Raw genomic sequence first — 21,852 nt, forward strand, 5'->3', positions numbered from 1 at the left:
CCAATCAAGATGCCCGTCTATATATATCAGCCAACCAGCAGCGCTAGATTGACACGTGCTAATTTGGCGCTAATTGTTCGTGTATGAAAAAACCAAACAAAGTTTTTGACACATCTCTCGCGGCGCGAAACGTGTTGCTCGGCGCAGCGCGGGAGACAAATTTCCGCCGAAAGAAATGGAGGCAGAATTGACCTGTCCCGTTTGTAACAAGCCCTTTGTAAACCCTGTCGTTCTACCTTGTTCTCACAGCGTTTGCTTGACTTGTTCGCAGTCCGCCTTGACGACGAGCGCTGCGGATAATCCTCCGGTAAGTTCGAATGGAAGCGGTCAAGTGGAGTCAGAAGAAACGCCGTACGTTACTTTGTACGACATGAACCATTTGTACCAAAGCATTGGAAATTTGCCTTGTTTGAAATGTCCGACATGTAAGAAGCTTTTCCCTCTGGACGGTCGAGGGGTCAATGGATTTCCCCGCAACCGCCTCTTGGAAAATATTGTCAATCGCTATTATGCAAAATCAAATGGAATTGTTTATTGTCAACTTTGCGAAGAAAACCAACCTAGCCAAGCCACAGTGATGTGCGAGCAATGCGAAGTGGCGTACTGTGATCGCTGCTGTAAAACTTGTCATCCAAGCCGCGGGCCTTTGGCGAAGCACTCGCTGATTCCTCCCACAAGCTCCAAATCGCCCAGCAAGCCGACGGTTGTGAAATGCAGTAGCCACAGCGAAGAAAACATCAGCATGTATTGCGTGTTTTGCCGTGTTCCCGTGTGTTATGTGTGTTTAGAGCGAGGACAGCATTCTGGACATGAAGTCAAGGCTTTGGGTGCGATGTTTAAAGAGCAAAAGGTATGGAACACGTAAATTTGCATTTATTTTCCCGTCTACCAATGTGACTCTTCACTTGCAAGTTCACTTCATCGACTTCGTTAAGGAGTGGACGAATGACTGGGAAAATTACACCTGTAATTTGACTTTTATTTTTGCCCGTTTCTTAACAAAAATTCTTTTAGATCATTGATATTTTACTAAAAATACATTTCTGTTTTTTTTTTTCTGGTCCCTGGCTTTCCTGACCTAGGGATGCTTTTATCTCTCGGAGGAAGATTCAAGAGTAGATGCAAATTTCATTGTCAACAATATTTAATTTTTGTGTTGCCGAAGTCAAAATGTGGAATATCTCGATGAAATAATCTTTTGAACTGAGATTTATGTCTACCCTTTTCTGTTCAGAAATATTCAAGAGTGTGTTCCCCCCAAATAAAAAGAAAAAATAGTTTTCGAAGAAAAAAGAATATTATTCCAGGATTAAAATATATTTTAAAACACAGTTCAATTTTTAGCATTTTGCACAAGCCAGACAAACATTCGAAAATTCCTTGCCTTATATGACCTTTGTTTTTCACTATTGATCTTGCTCCAAGCATAATTTTCATGGTGCAAATGTCATCAATAATTTTATTGTTAGATTGAAATGTGATATTTATATTTTAACTTGGTTGGATTAATCATTTCTCCAAGAAGGCCATATTGAATTTTTGAATTTATTTTTTATGACTTTTGCTTTTGTTGGCATGATTTGCTTGCTGTGACATTATATCATTGAATTGAATAATTTTGTATACAACTGTTTTGACAATATTGTTTTGATTTTTGATTTTCAAAAAGAACCACTTGCAATAAGAAATGAGAAATTTCCGCTTCTCCTTTATACACTGTACCACCCACCCCCTCAGTCATTAACCCTACCCTACCCCTCACCAGAATCCTATATCAATCCCCCAACATTTATGACTGTGGTATGTTTTGATGGAAACTGTTGTTTTCCATGTTCAGGTTGAACTCTCAGCTAATATGAAGTTACTGAATGCCAAGAATACTGAATTGCAAAGCTTTATTCAACGTCTTAATGGAAACTGCTCAATAATCCAGGTAAGAATATTAAATATTGTGTTGATCCACTCTTCATTTTTTAATCTTCAGACATCATGTAGTTAAACTTTCGGATCATGTGTACTAAAGGCATCTGCCGTCTAGTGTCAATTGATACCCTTGATCAACCCTCAATCAATACTTGGTCGACACTTGATCAACACTCAGTCAATAGTTGGCCACACTCGATCAACAGTCAGTCAATAGTTGGCCAAGTGTTGACGGACTCATATGTACTGATCAAAAATTAGTTGACTCTTGACTGACTATCAACCAAGATGTCAATGGAGTGCTGAATGAGTTTCAACTGAGGTGTCAATAAAGTGTCAATTGTGTATCGATTGTCGAACACTCGATTGCAGATGCTGTACACGAGATCCAACTCTCTTGTTTATTTTCTATCCATCCAATTTTCAAATCATTAACCCTCAGAAACTGTATGTTTTCCTTTGTAACAGGAAAATGGTTTAGAATTTGAGGCCAGTGTTGTAGCACAGTGTGATGCATTGATTAGCTTCATACAACAACGTAAAGTGGAGTTGATTGAAGCCATCACATCAGAGATGAATTCGAAGATTCAGAAAGTTAAAGAACAAGTGAAGACCTGTGACAAAAAGTTTCATAGTGTTACTGGGTTGCTCCAGTATGCTAACGAATGTTTACAAGGAACAGATGCTGCGTCCTTCTTGTTGGTAAGTGTTTAAGCTTACATTCTTGTGAGTAATGATGGTTTTACATCCTGTTGCCATATACAGATCCAGAAAATGTCCACACCCATTCGAGAGGAAAGTTGAAGGCTGAACTGGAATTTCTGGAGTGATTAGGAAGGGGGGGGGGGGGGGGGGTCAAATGGAAAACACTTCTGTGGGGATAGGGTATGGATATTCTCTGGAGCTTGTACCACACCTCAACCCCAGCCAGCACTTGCTAGAACCTTGGGTTGTACCCAATCTCGGATTGAAGATGTTAATGCTTGGACCACCACATCTCCCACTTAAAAATAAGAAAGCATTAGCATAGGTTAAGTCTGTGTTGGACTAAGTGGTCTATGCTGCCAGAGCTTATCATGGTTTCTATAGCACTACTATAAGTGACTGGAAATATTCCTACTCCTTCCTGGATGTGATGCTAGTCCATCACGGGGTTACCGCCCAGTAGTTTGCACACAATCATTTATACACCACACGGTGGAGAGAGGCACTATTAGGGCTCAAAAAGCAACCCCTTGATGTGGACTGCAGTGTGCTAACCAAAAGAAGTGCCCCATGCCTGACCCCCAGGAAAATTTGGAAAGATTGGAATATACCAGTTCATTCTCTAATCGTTTCTCTTTTTCAGGTTGCAAACTCTCTAAATGCAAGGTTAGTTAATGCCTTTTTATGCAAAAAGAAATGCAGTGCAAGAATAAGTAAATTTATTAATTAGAGTATATTCAAAGAATTTTATGAGATTGCTGACAAAACTACATTATTTATGACAGTGATTAAATTGTATCTCTCGACCTATTTGGTCAACTGTGAGACGAATTAAGAAACTTGTCGACCCAGGAAGTTAAAGAGCTTGACTTCAAGCCAAAATCCCTTTAATGATAATTCTGATGGCACTGTTGGGAAAATGATAGCTGTTTGTTCTTCTTGCACTAGAATTGTAAGCCTTGTTAATCAGTGGTCAAAAGAAGTGACATTGGAGCCGACTACAGGCTTGGAACTGGATCTGACACTGGACACGTCAGCTGCAAGACAGGCTCTTCATGATTTGCACTTTGTAGAGTTAAAAGGTTAGTTCACTGTGTGGTACATCATACAGTAATTAACTTGCATTGCAGTGCTGTTGCAAATGGTACTTCAAAAACCTTGGATCTTGCAAGGTTTCGTCAATTTTCATGGGAATTGAAGTCTTGTTTTTCTAGTAGTTATATGCATCTAGCAGTCTGGATTTTTTCACAAAACTGTCTTGGAGTTTCATTGCTTTTCCAGCTGAAAATTTGTGGAAACATTTTAAGTCATTAACAGGCAACTTTTTTATGGATGAAAGAGCCAGACATGACAATTAAATTCCTGGAATTGATTACTGCTGCAATAATTTTAGTTACAACTTGTAGCTATGGAGAAAGTTTAAGTTCATGTAAAGTTTGTTTTCACAGCTCCAGTTGCTCCAGAAATTGTTCCAGATGAATGCACAGTCACAAACAATGCCATCACTTTGTCATGGAAACCACGTAAACAAAGTTGTGTTGATGGTTATGTGGTGGAGGTTGACGATGGCACTTCTAGTGGCAAAGAGGACAACTTTCTGGAAGTGTACAGAGGAAACTGTTTGGAGTGCACTGTGTCAGGTCTCCAGTTTAACTCGACATACAGAGCAAGGGTTAAGGGGTTCAACAAGGCTGGTGAAGGTGTGCCGAGTGATGAGGTCTACCTCACAACATCTGATGGTAAGCAAAACACAGGTGTAAGTCTATTCAATCCCATAAAGGATTCTTTTCAACTAACAGTAACTGTTATGATGCCATTGTCGTCTTATTGTCATTCCTATGATCATCTTCAAAACTGCCACCACCATTATCATCATCATCATTGCCAATCATTGCTGTCATCGTCTTCATCATCATCGTTAGCAGTGCCCATAATGACCTTTGTCATGTTTATCAGTAGCTTATTTTGCCATGTATACCTGTTGCAGTTGCATGGTTTGCTTTGGATCCAGTCACCGCCCATCCAGACATAGTCCTGACCAATGACAACACAACAACAACCTGTACCAGCTTTGACGATAGAGTTGTGTTTGGTAACATAGGCTTCTCACGTGGCTGCCACTATTGGGAAGTCACCATAGATCGTTATGATGGCAACCCAGATCCTGCAGTCGGTGTTGCATTAGGTAGCACTATCAAGGATTCCATTCTGGGCAAAGATGACAAGGCCTGGTGTATGTACATCGACAGCAGTCGCAGTTGGTTTCGCCATAATAACGAGCATTCCAATCGCCGTGACGGAGGGGTTGAGGTGGGGTCTGTTATTGGAGTGTTGCTTGACATACCTAATCACAAAGTGACCTTTTATTTAAACGATCAGAAAAGAGGCCTCATGCGACTGCCTGATATTCCAGAAGCCTTTTATGCTGCGTTCAGTTTAAGCCGTAATGTACAAATTACTCTGCACACTGGACTTGAACCTCCAGAGGAGGCATATAATACCAGCAAGTAACACATGAAAGAGAGTGAGAGAGAATAGATGTTCTCATTTGGGTATCATAATTAATTATGCAGTATTTATTCGGGTGATATATTTTGCTAAAGTCAGATTCGTTTGTGTTATACAAAAACCAGTTCATTGCAAGCTGGAGAAATAGATTACTAAGTAGTTATTTAAAATTAGATTTTTTATATATTGAATGCAAAGATTTTGTTGATTTGATTGATTTTATTACAAAAAGTTTTATCTTTGGAGTTGAAAATTGTTGCATTTCCCCCCTTTTTTACGTAATTCTTAATATTATGGTTGTCATTTCTTGTTGATTTTTATCATATGGTGTAATTATAACTGTTTAAAAAAACTTATTAAATATTTTGTAAGTTGACTATTAAGAGTATAGCCTGATGGTGATTGGCTCATAGAAGAACTAAGCTTGAACTTGGTTCACTGTGGTCAAACTGATCAGCTTTGCCAGTAATATTTATTGCAATGGTTGATTTATTATTGTACCCATGGTACACCTGTTCAGTCTCTAAGTGTTACCAATTTATGGTCAAAGTAGGAAAAATCAACCTCTAGTGGTATTGAAAATATAATGCCACTTCTAGTGGTGCCAATAACTTAGAATGTATTACAATAATAATAGCTATGATATCAACTATAGTATTATAATACATGTGCTAATGCACATAGAGTTACGAGATTCAACAGTGGTCTTCGGTGATCTTCTGTTTTTATCTTTGAGTTTTCAGTCTTCAATGTGATGATGAGCAAAATCTTGGGGTTGTACATGATTGGCTAATAATTTATAGGTGTAAGAAAATGAGAGGTGATGAATTGTTGGAAAATAGATTTAGGACTTTTTTTTTTCAGTTTTGACTACTGCACATTCTGCTTGTTGTTACATTGAAGATTATGGATTTAAAGAGGAAACATTAGAAGTTCATTTTAATACATTTGATCTGACGTTTGTCAGAGCACAATGTGATACCAGATATCAAATTGAACCGAAAACAGTCTACAAGGCCATGATAGAATATATTGTGTTGAAATACATGTATATTGTGTCCCAGTGGACTTGTAAAAAAGACAGTAATAAATAACTGAATTAGTTAGTTGTTAACAATATTGTTAATAGTAATATAAGTGCAATGAAAAGAATAGTAGCTCAAAATATTATTCTAACAGTGGTTAAAGCCAAAACAAATATAACTAAAAACATAACTGGGTTACTGTTCTCTCAATGTCAGTTGTAGAAAGGTAACTGTAATTCAGGCTCCAGACCACAATAAATTATATAGGTTATTGATAGTTAATTTTCCACTTGACTCACTGAGAGATGAGAAGAAAATTTAACTCATTGCAACAACGTTTCGTGAACTTTGTAATGATTTTGTAATTTTTTTTAGTGAATAAGTTGATTTGGGTTCAGTTATATAATATTATGCAATGATCTGGACAACAGCTTATTGTATTTTGTTTTTCAAGAGTTTGTACAAAGTTTGGGTTTCTGTTTTTAAGATCTTCAGCATTTTCCATGACTCCTGATTTTGAAAGAAAGGGGTGAATCATTGTGTCTGGCTTAAAAATTTTGCCCTTTATATATTTTCCTAGCACAATGACTGCTGACACCATTTAGGGAAACAAGTGTTGTTTTCACAAACCTTTGTTGGGCACTCATAAATTTTTTCATTTTTATCCAGTTGTAGCAACTGGTTATTCTGTTTACTGACATTTTTATTAACAAATTGACATTAGGTTTTCATGCGTCTGTCCTTGAACTTTGCCATAACAATGTCAAAGTGTCTGTGGATTGTCTTGTTGGATCCACAGACTACTTTGACAATGTTATGAAATTCATTGTCAATAACAGGACAGACGAATGAAAAACTGACGTCAATTTGTTTTTTTATGATAACAAATTGTCAACTTGTAAGCTCTCACTCGTTGCCACATTGCATAAATTGTAAATTCATGTGTCAGTTCGATTACTGACAATGAAAATTAGCCAATGAGTGCACAAGAGTTTCTGCAGTTACCAAAAAAATCTTATTTTGTTTTTATTGATTGGCTACTGTACTGTTAGAAGAGTTTTGTCATCTAAGTAAAATTCTTATCTTATTCTCCCCCAACAATTTGGGGTCAGGGAACTGGTTGACTGATGTAATGATAATTTATGAGTCCTGTTATTTTTTTAAAACAAAATAAATCATTCCATTGTGCTGCACATTGTTTGAGTCGTGATTCTATAAATGCAGTCATTTAAAAAAGGTTGTCTTAGAAAAGCATAAAGAGAATGCAACAGCGCCAAAAGGCATTATGGGCACTCACAGTTTACAGCTGGGCAACTGACGTTCATGGTCTTTCAGTGTGACAGAGGGAGAAAATCGGAATACGTGTATTTGTGGTTTCTCCTTCCTTTTTGCTGAAACACTGGACTTTGGTCAACCAGTTATAAAGTAAGCATTACCCATAATACATTTTGACATTATTGTATATGCTTTTACGCTTTTGTAGGACAAACGTTCTCAAAACATCACTGACATTTGAAAATAATATCCACCATGGGCTCTGTACATAACATATAAGGCATAAGCCACATGTACATGGCTTGTGCCTATTTAAGCCATTGGATCAGGTCAATCATATTGCCAGGTATATAATTTTTTAAACACCCAAATAAATAGCAGCCAATATTTTTCAACATGATGCATATATTGTCCAAGCATGTCCTTGCATTTTTAAGAATATAATTAATCAATAACATGTAAATCAACTTAAGACAAATAATTTAATACATTAGCTCCTAATGAAAGGAAATTCTACAACATTTGTTTTACACCAATACTATGTCCATTCAATAACTTAGTGTTGTACAATATTTAAGACCAAAATAGACAATTAATACTTTACATGTTTCTAAAGTCTAATGCAAACACCAGAGAAAGTTTAAGAAAAGGTTTTATGTATTAACTTTTACATTCTCCTCAAGTGTGTCCTCAGTTACATGTACATCAGGCTAGGAAATTTCAAACAAGTCAGGCTAACTTGGTTTCAATTTCTTACAACAAGAAAACCAAAAATTACTGTAAGGGTAGTCAAACTGTGAACACAACATTTTTTCGTACATTTTTAATGACTATGGAAAAAGGGTTCTTCATATTAACAAGATTATTCCGCGTTTTTACACTGGAATCATTAATCTTGTACATTGTATGAAGAGCCTTCACTCTGTAGTCACAGCTCAACTGTTTCAGCTGTAAGAAGTAAAAAACATTGTTTTCATGTTTCCGTCAAGTTATGTCCCCAGTATCTGGTATCACTAAATCTGTTTTGGAGACTAATAATATCAATTAAAATGAAGAAACATTCTATCACTCATTCATCAAGGTACTTTTAAAATGTTTAAAACACACTAAAATGCATAATATATAGGAAAGTCATTTTTAACACAGAATTTATTTTGAGTTTAAAATAATACGTTAATAAAAACCCTTTTCATGTTACATTTCATTAGGGAATAAACTGAGAGAGAATTGACACATTTCTTATGAACCATGTATATTAAATTTAACTCATTGCACCTCATTTGAGTAAAAAAAATACCTGAAATCTTTGTTCAAGTGTCTGAAGTAGTTTTTTTGGTTTATTGTTTTCCATATTTGAGTCAGTCCCCAATTATCAGATAAGTAAATACTTCCTCCCCAAATTCATCCACTCCTTCATTCATTGAAATATGTATTATAAAGAAATTTTTAAAAGTTACGAAGACATAATGTTTTTAAGAGGACTAATATCTGAACTTTGTAGTAACCAGTATTATTCAAGGATGCTGCTCACCACCAATTCATGCCTCAGATGGGGCAACAAATTCTGCTTCAATGAAACCCACCTCTAGAAGCTCCACCCCACCCATCTCCCCCCACCCCTCCCCCCTTTACATCACTCACACAAGCAAACAAGCTAAAATATTTAGCCTTGAAAATAGATGAAATAAAATATATCTCTGAAATATTGATTTGAAATAACAATAATACCTATGTCGAATGATTTTGAATGAGTTATGAACATATATTATTTTAATATATTACATAAAATACAGTGCAATTAATCTCAATTTCTTGAGCCACTCAGGAAATGAAACTTGCTCTGAGAAAACTGGATTTTGGAATGATAGGGTTAGAATTGCAGAAAAACAAATCCATGGTAAACAAATTTTGGTTTGAGTTAAATTGAGAAATTAACAAAATATTTGATGGTTCAAGAAATCGGGATTCCACTATATATCACCTTGAAGACTGCTATTATCTTTACCACTTTCAAGACACTACATATGTAAGTATAAATTATGTACGATCTAATTATATAATTATATTTCTGAACGATTGGGTAATTACAGAAAAAAGTCCACATACCACTAATGGATGGTGTGCAGGAAAATCTCATAGGAGGAAGAGTCCAAGACTCTGGAAATCCAGGTGGACTTCAGGTTGGTTGAAAAACATCATCTGATAAGGGTGTAAGGGAAGAGGAGGATATTTTTCTGGAAAAACCCAAGGAGGATTTTAAGATGCATTGAGTTCTCAGTGGTAGAATCTTTTACAAAGATAATTCTGTCCTTCTTCAAGCTTGAAGCCAAACTGCGTGTAGTAGGACAGCAATGGATCTTTACATTCCAAACTGATCTTGTAACATCCAAGTTTCTCACCCAGTAAAATCAGCGTTTCAACAATCCTGAGAGACATTGGCCAAACATTTAAAATTGGACACAAATCAGCACCACTTCAAATAATTAAAGAAAAAACCCACTTGTTCAAAAAGAGATACAGTGTACCGGTATTTACTTACAGTTTTCCAATTTTTTTCCCTCTGCAACTATCATCCACAACTATGTCTTCTATTCTGCCACGCTGAATGAAATAATAAACAAGACCCATTGTATACTTATTTACAGAGCTAAAGGGGTAGGCAAGTGATTTAATACCCAGTTTCAAGAAAAATGTTGCTGTTCAAATAAAGGAGCTTATTTTGGAGTTCACCCCGGCCACTTGAAAGTCACAACTGCAAACAAGAAAGTGCCTTTAATTTGGTGAAACTTGATAACATGGACAAAAGCCTCAGCTGACTAACAAACAATGAAGTTATTTCACAACTGAAGAAAGTCACTTATAATAACATATTATATTTTTCTTATAAAGAAATTGTGATATTAAATGTAAATCTAGCGTGATTAACCACATCAAAAATAATTGACATAACCTTCTACACATCTAACCATCCAATAATTTCATTATTGACCTCCTCCAAATTAATGCTTCGACCCCTACTGTTACCACATCCAAGTTGAATGAAATGGCGACAAACAAGGGTTTTTTAGCTTTAAAACATAGACAGATTAAATACTTAAAAGAGATTAGTAAAAGAAGCTACAAAGATACATACCACAGCAGTTTCATGGATGTATTTTTGTTCTACAACCAATGTTCCACTGGCGACTATCTTTGCTAACTCTGTGTCCTCAACAACAATAAGATAATATGTACCAGGACATGACGTCATAGCATAGAAGCGCTCTGAGGAGAAATCCAAACAATGCCAATTCAGTAAAATTTATAAGATATGCAGTCAAAAGAGGGTGATTAAGACCAAAACTAAAAAAGATAAATTCATTTTGTTTTTGACTGGACAAAATTCCTGGAAGCTCCGGTTTCACTAGTTTCAGCAACGTATGTAGCAATTTTATGGCAAGAGTGGACAAGCTCTGAAATTTCATCAATGATAAAACCAAAATTAGATCACCTCACAGTGTGGCAGCTCCGAGAGTCTGACATTTACAAAGTGAACATGTTTTTAATAACAGGGAAAAATGAACAAAATTAAATTTATATAGCAAAATTATACATACTTAAGAACATCTCTTTTGATACATCTCCAACCTTGGTTAGTAGACTTAAAAGCTGTAAAAAACCTGCAGAATAGAGAACAGCATGAGTTTATAAAGGTACTATAAAAATTAACAGAAAGTAAACTGTCTGAAGACTATTTAGTTTAAAAAAGGCCATCTCCCTGAGGTTTGTTCTGTGAACTGAATAATATCAAAATTTACCTTTGTCATAATCATCGCTACATAATGGCCTCAACACCAAATTATCACCAGGATTATCCACAAATAAACCACTTTCATGCAGTTTGCACTCTCCTTTGCCAAGATCAATATCTCTTAAAAGTTCTCTGTCAAACATGGACACAGGATCCTCTTCATTCTATTGAAAAAAGATCAACAATTTAGCACTTTAAACATCTACTGCTCATCACCAGCAGTGGAAGCCACATGCACAGTAGCTAGATGTCTAGCTATAGCATATATATTGAGCCCCACATCAAACTACCTGGGTTTGACCACCAGCAGGGGTCAATTTGTTGTGTTCTTCGTCAAGGCACATTACCCTTATTGTGATTTTTTTTTTCACCCAAGATTAAAGACAAGGGTGGGCTAACTGTTTATAAAAGAAACATATATTCAGACAACAATTCTGGGGAGCAGCCTGCAATGTACCAATAACCAGTCACAGGGGAGCAGCTATTAGTCCTTCTTAATTCATGCTTTGAAAAACAGGGTAAATCCCAGGAGTTTGAGCCATTAGCCTGCATGAGTACAACTTGAGTTTGGTTTAAGTTAATCTTACAGTATTTGTTTTGAAAAAAGAAAAGAAATAGGCTAGGTATAAATTTTGGGCCAAAAATCCTAACCATTATGCTAGGGACCACATCTTATTTATGTAGACTGAACATTTTAGCTGCACGCCTATTATAGGTTTCATTAAATGAAGATTACCAAACGCTGACTAATTCTTATGATTTTACTTATCTATTTATTAATTAAAATAATTTTGCTGAAGTTAACAAACTTAGTCGTCCTGAAAAAGATTTGAACGTTTAAAGTTTTTATTGTCACATCAAAGCAAATATTAACTTACTCAACAACTAAAATCAATTTGACCCGCTCTCCATTTTTAGACTATTTCCGGTAAGTGATAATTTCCTTTTCAATATGCACTTTTCGTGTAAAACGGGGAATGAGCAGTCGATAACTAAAATAAGGAATGATCAGCTTATGCAACAAAATCGACAAACCTCCAATTCATATTTAAATAAGCTCAAGTTGTTATGTTGTTACGTGTACAGCAAGCCTACAGGCATACAAGCAGGAGGCCATATCTTCAGAGTAAAGTTATTGCTCTGTAAAATATTACGACGCCAAAATTGAAACTTCTAAGGAAAAGACCATAGAGAAATTTTCCTAGATAACCGATTTTTAGTCGAAAATTTGGGACACAAGGCTACAGATATCACTAAAATATCAAAGTCTCTCACTTACCGCCTTAGCCATGTTTACCAGGAGGAAGTGAAATCGCCAAGAAACACTACACTACCATATTTGGTAGCAACAATTTGGGGGTAGCCTCTGACCATTGTTACAGTCGTCACGGTAACGAAAATGGCGGCGTTTTTGTTCTGGAATGAGTGACAGAAAAATAACGTAAATTTTCTTCGAGAGTGTAAAAATGTACGATTTGCAGGTATAGTTCAAAAGGAACCGATCTTTGTCCTGTTTTTGTTATTCAAGCATATTCCTGCTGTCGTTTTGCGAGAGCAAAGGAGGAGAGCGGAGTTGAAATGGACGAAGTTTTGAGTAGTCACGCCGTAGTGCCTGGTAGACCGCCGAAAATTCCGATGGCGCATTCGAAAAGACACTCACTACAGTCTGGAGACTCCATAGCAAAATTCAACAAACTGAAGAAACATTCAAGCCAACCGAAGCTTCGAAAAAATGTGCTTAGCGGATCGCTTGCGAGCTTAAACTTGGACAGTTCGAGGAAATATTCCAGTCTCGCTCAGATTAACGTGCAGACTCTGAAAGCCAGCGCAAAGACTTTGAGCGCTAGCAATCTTGCTGCCATTTCAGATTCGAATCTTTCGCTGAAGGAGGCTATGCCGCCACGGAGCTATGATCAGCCGAATTCCTCCTTCGCCGAAGTCAAGAGCCATTTTGAAGATCTGGTGAAATGCTATTTCCTGCAACTTACCAAGGGTTGTGGAAAGCAGAACTGTCAAAACAAATTTTGCTTTTCCAGCAAAGGAGGGGTCAGATTATCTCCTGATGTGGCTGGAATCATGAGCATTGAATTAGCTACACGAAGTAAACAGTATGTATGCATTTCTAAGAACCAAAAAACGGCACCTTTACCAGCGAAACTATTTGATGGAGAGCCAAACAAGCCAAGACCATTTCTACACTGTTTGTTTTCAACATCACCGTTTAAAACACTTTTCCAACCCTGTTCCCAAACTCAGAGGAGAAATTCTGAGAAAAATTGGAGTCTACCGACCCAACTGACTGAGCCCAACAGAACATTTGAAAATCATGTGGTTGGATCTTCAGGTAAAAGTAATTCCAAAATTGAACTGGATAATGGTGTGGAGAAGTTCACACCTGTTGCTGGTGGTGATGGTAAATGTCTTGTGGCTGTTGGCAGTGGTACAAAAGGAGTGAATTTGCAAGCATCCGAAGTCAGAGAGGAGCCTGCAAAAAAACATGTTTTCACGCTTGATGCTGAATTTTCCAAGGTAAATTTGTCTGGCAATCTAATGAATGACTACGCTCTTCCTGGAATGCCAGCAGAACTGTTTGGCTCAAACAGCTCGTTAAATGACGTCATTGACTTGGAAGAGTTTGAGAAAGAGTGCGCCCTTGAAATGTCATCAGGTCACATTCAGGAGTTCTCCTTGACTCATCTAACATTACCAATGTTGGAATCTTCCATTCAAAATTACAATCAATGTCAAGATGCTGCTTTTCTCATCAACACTGTCAGGACAGTATTCACATCATCTGAAGCACTAAATGACAGTTTTAGGACAGCTAAAGGGGAATACCATGATTCCCTGGACATTCCTGCTGCGAGAAAAGCGTACAAGCTTCTTTTAGGCCTGGAACCCCAAAATACGTTTGTGTTGCCACTACTGAATGCTTTAGAGATTCATCTTACTGCACTTAGCTCCCTGATCATCAACCCTGATGAGGTTGCGCAGCTGGTAATTCTGGCAGAGAACCCTCTTGTTCATGAGTCACAGACACTTCTATGGAAACTGTGCCTGGTGTTGAGCAAACTCCCACTCGACTCAAGGCAAGCCTTGATTAATATTTTTTCCTCTTACGATGTGGATTCCTTCAAGCATCTGATTCAGGTATGACCAACAAAATTTTTATTGTTTTCACAAGCCCTTATTTGACCTGAACTTCTTAATAAGATAGATGGTCAAACAAGGTTGGCAAAATCATCCTCACAGCTGGTCATTGTCCGGCCCTTAATGAAATCCCTGTCATCAAGTTTGAGGTCCATGTTATAGATGTTGACCACGTTATTATTATTATTACTACTATTACTATTACTATTACTATTATTGCTCGAGGCCTACTGGGGAATATTGGACTTCGGTCGATTTTGTACAGACCTTGCTACACTCAGTCCATACTATCATGACCTCAGGCCAACATTCCCCAGAATGGTCCTCTCGTTCAGTTAGTAAGAGGTTATATTATACAGCTGTGTCTCACAAGGACTGGGAACTGCACTGACGTCATGAATTTGAGTGGCTGAAATTGAAATTGACTGTGGTCCCATCTAGACCAGCATTTAGAGTGGTTACATTTTGTGGTGAAAAAGTTGCAAACTACATGTAAAATACAAAAATATTGACTGTTTTCTTCTAAAAATTGTAGTTCCATGGACATGCCAAAAAGCCTGACGAGAAAAAAAGTGAAGGGGATGAGCAAACCTAGCAGATTTATGGTCAGCTCATCGCTGACGGCAAGCAAAATGTCCGCTAGTACAAACCATTTACATTAAACAAATCAAATTTGTCCTGTTTGCCTTGGTCTGTGAGTACAGACCTCACTGCGTTTGGTCTGTACTCACGACCTCAATCAAGATTCTTCCATACAGACCTGCTGCTCGGTTAATAAGTGCTAAATCTCATTTAAAAGTCATACTGTATTTTCTACACATTAATTAAGTTTAGTTTTTTATAGTTTTAATATAATTAAGTTTTTTTTCCTAACCTTAATTGTCAGGTTTTTCAGATGTACTTGAGCAACCTCGTCTCACCTGGTCAATGCAGTAAACCACACTTGATAGAAGCTTGCAAAACGCTTGCTATACTCTATGACACCTGTTGTCAGCTCAATGAGAGAAGCAAAGAAGAATTTGTCTCCCTTTCAGAGTTCTACAATGAAGATCTCTCTTTAAAGATAGATTTTAAGAAAGAATATGAAATGTGGGGGACTTCAAATGAAACTAAAAGGTAAAAAAAAAAAAGGGTATTGTAACCAAGGACTACTACCTGGACACTGTATTTCAAGAAAAGGACAATGGTACTATGGATCAGGGTTTCCACAGGTCAAGGGGAAAAAATTCAGCAAGGTCAGGGAAAAGTCAGGGAATTTTAGTTTGAGTCAGGAAAAATTGATATTTTGAAGTAAGTCAGGGATTATTGAAATAATTTACCACGGCTGATTTAACACAATTGAAGGCTGGAAGATACATTTGGGGTCACTGTGATCTCAATGATATTTTTCCTTAATGAAGAAGGAAAATTTGTGAAAAACTTATCCGTCTTAATGAAGGAGTAGAGAGGACAGCTGTAAGTACAACTTAGAGGCTGCTACTAGATCTGCCATTTGGTATTTTTTGGTCAGGGAAATGCTATTTTTATCAGGGAATTTTGAAGAGTGATGTCTGTGGTAACCAATGTGTCACTAGAAAATGTTGCTCTATGGTTGTTTTATGCTTATCTGTTGATGTGCATAAGATAATGTGACATTGCAAATCCATTTCCAGAACTTTTAAGCTTTAAACAACTTCAGAATAAAAATTTGGCTCTTTTTTTTTCAGATTACAAAGTGATCAGAAGTTATCTCTTCTTGATTTTCCATTTCTGCTTGACCCAACTTCAAAGGTAAGCTGAACATTCAGAGGTGGCGCAGCGCAACACTGTCTTAAACTTCAATCAGAAAGGCCCATGATATGGTGGTAAAAATGTCAGGCAGTGACATCGGCAGTCTTTGCTCTCTTCTTTACTGTAAATTTAATATTATTGCTTAATATTTATGTTCCTTTATATTACTAAGCAAATAAACGTAAAACTTACCAAGGCTTGATATCTTTCTGGATGCAGGTGCGAGTACTGAAGATTGATGCTGTATCGCAAATGAGAGTTGAGTACCAAAATGCTATCGTCCATCAGGCGCGTGTGCAACAAGCGCAGAGACTTCGGGAAGAAATTCAGAGCGAGGCCGATGAGTTGGAAGATGCTGTGAAGTCTGCTATGTGCCCTTTTCTGGTCTTAGAAATTCGGCGAGATCACCTGATTGAGGATACGTTAAACCAGATCTACATCAAGGTTAGTGGGTTCGACCTAAGACCAGGATTCATGATGTTGTGTTCTTTGGCAAGTGGAGAGAGGCACTGTGATGATTAAAAATGTCGCACCCAAAAACACAAGTCAATGACTGCACTGACCATGAGGCCTTTGTGTCTCCTGAAATATCAGGCACAATTTAGTAGGTGGGAATGGCAGCGTTCTGTCCAGTAGAAGGCATACTGTGAATCAACAAGCAAATCAACAAATCATTGTTAGCAGGCCACATATTCTTTCAATGATGTTATCTATGATTGCATGCCTTAGATCAGAAGATAGTTAGGTTTTCCTGGGGTTTGAGAGTTACTAATATTGGTGCATATTTTCACATGTCACAACACACCTTCTCCCAGACAGATAGCAGTGTGCAAGGGAATAATCATTGGGAAGTTAACCTGTTTTCTTTTTCTCTCACTTTATAGGAGGTTGACCTGAAGAAACCACTGAAGATTAAGTATGTTGGTGGAGGAGAGCAGGGGTTAGACATGGGAGGACTGCAAAAAGAATTCTTCCACATGATCGTTGAAGCTGTCTTTGATCCTGGTAACATACCTTCACATTATGTGATAGATTAGGAAAATGTGCTCGAACCTTAATATTTCCAGATAGCCTGACCTTCTACGCTTAGACCATGAGTAGTCCCTCTTTCGCTTAGTCCGTTGTGTGAGACGTGAAAGGAAACGGTGGGAAAAAAATAGCCACGTGAAATCCTGGCTCACCCCCAGGATTTCGCATGGCTATTTTTTTCTCACAGTTTTCTTTCACATCACGCATGGCAGACTAAGCGAAAGAGGGACAACTCGTAGTCTATTCTAAACTAGATTTATACTTCTTTGAAAAACACTATTTGCTTGATGGCAGGTCGGGTAACTCAAGTAATTAAATTAAATTCCAGGGCAAGGCTCCCTCTCAAGACACAGACAAACAGACAGACAGACAGACAGACAGACAGACTGACTGGCTGACTGACTGACTGACTGGCTGACTGACTGATGGAATGACTGACTGACTGACTGACTGACTGGCTGGCTGACAGACTGACTGACTGACTGACTGACTGATTGACTGGCTGACTGACTGACTGACTGACTGACTGACTGACACAGGCAGGCAGACAGACAGACAGACCGACTGACCGACAAACCAACTGACTGACTGACTGACTGAATGAATGAATGACTGGTTGATTGATTGACTCACACTGAGTAAATGACACTGACTGAATGATTGCTTAATTGAGTAATCTTTTTTTCCTTAATAAGCAAGAAATGCTAGTTTTACTTTAACTAGCAGTTTTTACAAGCAGATCAGTAAGTGCATTTTATTGCATTTCTCTCCCATCTCAGGTTATGGAATGTTCTCCTACATTGAAGAAAGTCGCTGTGTGTGGCTCAACAGCTCATCACTTGAATCTGAGAAGGAATTTGAACTGGTTGGGATTCTTCTTGGCTTAGCAATCTACAATGGCATCATATTAGATGTACATTTTCCACTTGTGATTTACAAGAAGCTTCAGGGAGGGAAGGTTGGCCTACAGGACTTGATGAACATTCAGCCTTCCTTGGCCAAGAGCCTCCAGGAGTTACTGGAATTCGAGGGTGATGTGGAAGACACGTTTTGCTACACATTTCAGGTAATGTTTATGAATTAAGATGTTTTCCGCTGAACATTCGAGCAATAATGCCAAAAATAAAGTTACCAAAAGAAACTCATACACCCTGTAGCATGGTAATACTTTGAATACAGTGAAGAAGAACTCATCGAAACTTCAGCTCTCAAGCTGACCTCGTTTAGGGCGTTTCAAGTCAGTGATTGCGGGGTCCCTTAGAGAAATGAATTAAAGTGAGATACTTCAAATAGTGTCACAACAAGCTTCATACACTGTATTGTGAAATAAACCAATCAAAACTCGACGAAAAAAACATGCAAAAAGTGTCACGGCGAGAAAACTTGTAATGGCTGCACGAGAACATGTAAAAGTTGCCAAGCGCGGGAAACTATGTATCAGTTGCGACCTTTGAGGCAAGCGTGAGATTACTACGCATGTCAGTAGACTAAGATCCTGTCCACACTGCGCAAGGGAAATTTTAAAACGGAGCTTTGTTTCTTCCGTCAGGCCTACCGTCCACACTAATCCGTCACCAAAAAGGAGCTTTTCGAAGACGCTTTTCAAGCCGGAGGAATTTGAAAACGCCGGCTTTGCGTTTTCATGTGGACGGAAAACGTTTTGAAAAAGAAGCTTTCCGTAAACGTTCTTTAAACCAGAGGAATTTGAAAACGCCGGCTTGGCGTTTTAGTGCGGACGGAGAGCATTTTGAAAACGGAGCGTTTGAAAACGATATAGTCACGAAAACCATGTGATTTCCCTGACCGAGTTTTCCTCAAACACAAATCCAAAATGACCGGTGATTGTTGCGTTTTTAAATTCCGCCGGCGTAGTGTGAACGGAAAACATTTGATGCGTTAAATTCAGGGTGAAATCTCCGTTTTCAAATTCTTTCAACGTAGCGCGGACGGTCACGATTCTTTTTAGCTTTGCTACTAATTAGTTCAAAACTGCAACACAATTAGCCTAGCTAATGGAAATCGGAAAGGGCTAAAATAAAGTACTTTTTAAATTTATTATTTTTAGGTTTCCTCAAGTGAGTTTGGTAACCTGCAAAGTGTAGAACTGCTCCCTAATGGCGAGAACATTTCTGTGACAAACGGCAACCGAGAGCAGTTTGTTTCACTGTATGTCAATCATCTCCTTGTTAAATCTGTTGAACGACAGTTCCAAGCCTTTTCACGGGGCTTTCACAAGGTTAGTGTGAACATTTTCCAGGGAAATTTTATGGAAGTTGTTCCTCGGGTTTATTTATTTCCACTGAAAATTTGCTGAACGGTCAAAAAGGTTAATACCAGTCCATGCTGATATCAGTATTTGTTTATGCTGCTAATACAAGGTATTTTAAGTTTGAGCAATTGAAATCTGTGTATTACTGAAGTGTGACCATTCAAATGAAAGCTATTGAGCACTTTCGTGTGGTAGTGTTAAATATGCTGTACAAGATGGTTCTAACGTAACTCTAAGGATGAAACCACAGTGGCTATTGAAATGAAACCTACCGAACTCAAAGGACGTGGGGGGGGGGGGGGGACGTGGGGGGGGGGTTCACACTACTCTATCAAAGTGAGGGTGCTCACCAGATTCGTCAAGGGGGTTCACGGGCACCCCAAGGTCCCGCCCCCCTAGCTATGCCCTTGTTAAGCCCGTGGATAGAACCCGAATTTGTGAGTATTCATAAGAAAGCCATTTAAAAGTAGTTTCCTGTGGTGTCTAAATTTCTCAACCGGTTTCTCTCTCATGCCAGGTCTGTGGAGGTCAAGTGCTGACCCTATTCCGTCCTGATGAACTGGAGCTTCTGATCTGCGGCTGCCCGGTGATCGATTTCTACGAGCTTGAAGTCGCAGCCACCTACGACGAAGGGTACAGCCACACCCATCCCACCATTATCATGCTCTGGAGGGTGGTCAATGAAATGACCGTGGAACAGAAGAAAGCGTTCCTCATGTTTGTCACGGGAAGTGACAGAGTGCCTCTCAAGGGCCTGGTGCACTTGACGTTTATCGTTCAACGCCACGGCGAAGACTCCGATAGGCTTCCGACAGCGTTAACCTGTTTTAACAGGCTTCTGTTGCCCGAGTACAGTAACAGGGAGAAGCTGAAGGAGCGGCTCATTGTCGCCATTGAAAATTGCAAAGGCTTTGGGCTTACTTAACTTTCACGCGTATGGAGCAAGTCCCTGGGGGGAAAAACGCGCTATTAGCCAATCAGAGTGAAGCAGCAGCGGGTAACCGTTGAAAACGTGTGACCGTCATTTTGCGCGGGAAAACATAACCATGGTAACCGGTGCCAATGTACTAAACGCGGAGGAAATCGAAAAATACGGGCGCATTGGTTTAGGAGCTATTGACGAAAGAAAACATATTATCTCAGCTGACTGGCTAAAAAAAGTTTCAATGAGGTCAAAGTTCAGCGAGTGCCGTCATTTTGTACTCTTTGGAGATGAATGTCTTGCAGAATCTGAAATACTTTCAGTGTTTGCCCGAGGCCCTGAAAACGGCTGTGGAAACACTGAAATACCTTAACTTTAAATACCTTAACTGAAACCCTTGGATATTTCGTAAAATATACGGGGTTTTTTTTACTGGCCCGATCATAATCTAATGGAAGTTGTCAAACGGTGGTTTCGTAGAAATGTGAGAAATATTGCGAAATTGCGAAATATTCCGACAATCGGTATGCAATGTTTGTACCAGGTAAAGTTTTTATTGATCATGAGAAGATTTTTTAAAGTTCCAATGTTAGTATTGTTGGCCAAAATCATTCACAACATTTTTAATATCCAATTCTGAGTGATTCAATAACGCCAGGTCACTTTAAAGTTTGTAATTGGCTGCCTCGAAATTTTTAATATATTTGTCACTGTTGTATATATGTTGTACAGATTAAAAGTTATCTTTACTGAAAGGTATTTATAAAGTGTTTGGAGAGTGCTACTTGGAGTGCCCTTCAGTCCAGCTTTGATTGTACCAGCGTTTAACAAAGTCGGACATAAATGTCCAGTACTGGCCATGAAATCCCCGCTTTCTACACTTTGATTTAATTCCACACTTCTCCATGCGAGGAAGAGCAGAACACCGTGACAAACTAGGGATTTTCACGACCTTTTCCCCTTCAGTTCCACAGTTGTCATTCTTTACTTAGTTCTACACTTCTCTATGCGTGGAAGTGTAGAATACCGTGACAAACTGGGGATTTTCACGACCTCTTCCCCAGCCGTTCCACGGTTGTCATTCTTTGCTTCTAAAGTTCTACACGTCTCTATGTGTGAAACAGAAGGCTTGAAAAGGGAAGGGGTCCGCCAACAGCAGCTGGGTACCTCTGATTTATCCAAAATGCATACTAGGTACAAAACACAGACTGAGAATAAACACTTGTTTCGTCAAATACGTGATCAAATGTCGTTTTATAACTTACCAAGTGTCGCGCAATCGCTTTTACGAGGCTTTTTCTAAGGGTGGCAAAGGGTTTTTGCGTGACGCGTGATCGCCCCATAATTAGCAGCGTGACGTGTGATTGAGACCAAATTAGTAGCCTGCGTAGCAAGCGTTTCCGTGGGGTTTGGAAACAAAGGAAGACCGAGGAACGGGATTTTCGGTGTCTTGTCTGCGCGGAAAATGGGGCGAGAACCAAAAAAA

General features: G+C 38.5%; 3 protein-coding genes across 3 annotated transcripts; 2 read left to right on the forward strand and 1 right to left on the reverse strand.

The window, feature by feature from the left end:
- The first annotated feature begins 64 nt into the window (after positions 1-64).
- On the forward strand, positions 65-7,354 carry LOC110056050 (E3 ubiquitin-protein ligase TRIM9-like). Its single transcript, XM_020762490.2, has 7 exons — positions 65-850; positions 1,838-1,933; positions 2,392-2,625; positions 3,272-3,294; positions 3,577-3,710; positions 4,077-4,367; positions 4,616-7,354. Exons 1-7 carry the CDS (start codon positions 176-178, stop codon positions 5,137-5,139), a joined length of 1,977 nt encoding a protein of 658 aa, XP_020618149.2. The 5' UTR covers positions 65-175; the 3' UTR covers positions 5,140-7,354.
- Positions 7,355-7,823: 469 nt separating this feature from the next.
- LOC110056162 (glucosamine 6-phosphate N-acetyltransferase-like) lies at positions 7,824-12,544 on the reverse strand. Its single transcript, XM_089291006.1, has 6 exons — positions 12,506-12,544; positions 11,234-11,390; positions 11,033-11,095; positions 10,570-10,700; positions 9,976-10,037; positions 7,824-9,861 (listed from the first exon to the last, which is right to left on the reverse strand). Exons 1-6 carry the CDS (start codon positions 12,515-12,517, stop codon positions 9,711-9,713), a joined length of 576 nt encoding a protein of 191 aa, XP_089147132.1. The 5' UTR covers positions 12,518-12,544; the 3' UTR covers positions 7,824-9,710.
- A 41-nt stretch (positions 12,545-12,585) lies between these two features.
- LOC110056245 (ubiquitin-protein ligase E3A-like) lies at positions 12,586-21,121 on the forward strand. The gene is made up of 8 exons (XM_089291004.1): positions 12,586-14,376; positions 15,263-15,492; positions 16,083-16,146; positions 16,366-16,590; positions 17,031-17,151; positions 17,955-18,241; positions 19,241-19,411; positions 19,962-21,121. Exons 1-8 carry the CDS (start codon positions 12,805-12,807, stop codon positions 20,367-20,369), a joined length of 3,078 nt encoding a protein of 1,025 aa, XP_089147130.1. The 5' UTR covers positions 12,586-12,804; the 3' UTR covers positions 20,370-21,121.
- Positions 21,122-21,852: the final 731 nt, after the last annotated feature.

The sequence above is a fragment of the Orbicella faveolata genome, unplaced genomic scaffold, assembly GCF_042242905.1.
Source record: "Orbicella faveolata isolate gen_17 unplaced genomic scaffold, um_ofav_v1 contig_24, whole genome shotgun sequence".
Lineage (NCBI taxonomy): Eukaryota > Metazoa > Cnidaria > Anthozoa > Scleractinia > Merulinidae > Orbicella > Orbicella faveolata.

Coding starts and splice junctions, on each gene's coding strand:
- LOC110056050 (XM_020762490.2), top strand. CDS start 176: ATGGAGGCAGAATTGACCTGTCCCGTTTGTAACAAGCCCTTTGTAAAC. Junction 3,711..4,076: donor GCACTTTGTAGAGTTAAAAG/GTTAGTTCACTG, acceptor TTGTTTTCACAG/CTCCAGTTGCTCCAGAAATT. Junction 4,368..4,615: donor CTACCTCACAACATCTGATG/GTAAGCAAAACA, acceptor TACCTGTTGCAG/TTGCATGGTTTGCTTTGGAT.
- LOC110056162 (XM_089291006.1), bottom strand. Junction 10,038..10,569: donor ACATCCATGAAACTGCTGTG/GTATGTATCTTT, acceptor TATTTCATTCAG/CGTGGCAGAATAGAAGACAT. Junction 9,862..9,975: donor GGGAAAAAAATTGGAAAACT/GTAAGTAAATAC, acceptor AATGTCTCTCAG/GATTGTTGAAACGCTGATTT.
- LOC110056245 (XM_089291004.1), top strand. CDS start 12,805: ATGGACGAAGTTTTGAGTAGTCACGCCGTAGTGCCTGGTAGACCGCCG. Junction 15,493..16,082: donor ACTTCAAATGAAACTAAAAG/GTAAAAAAAAAA, acceptor TTTTTTTTTCAG/ATTACAAAGTGATCAGAAGT. Junction 16,591..17,030: donor TAAACCAGATCTACATCAAG/GTTAGTGGGTTC, acceptor CTCACTTTATAG/GAGGTTGACCTGAAGAAACC.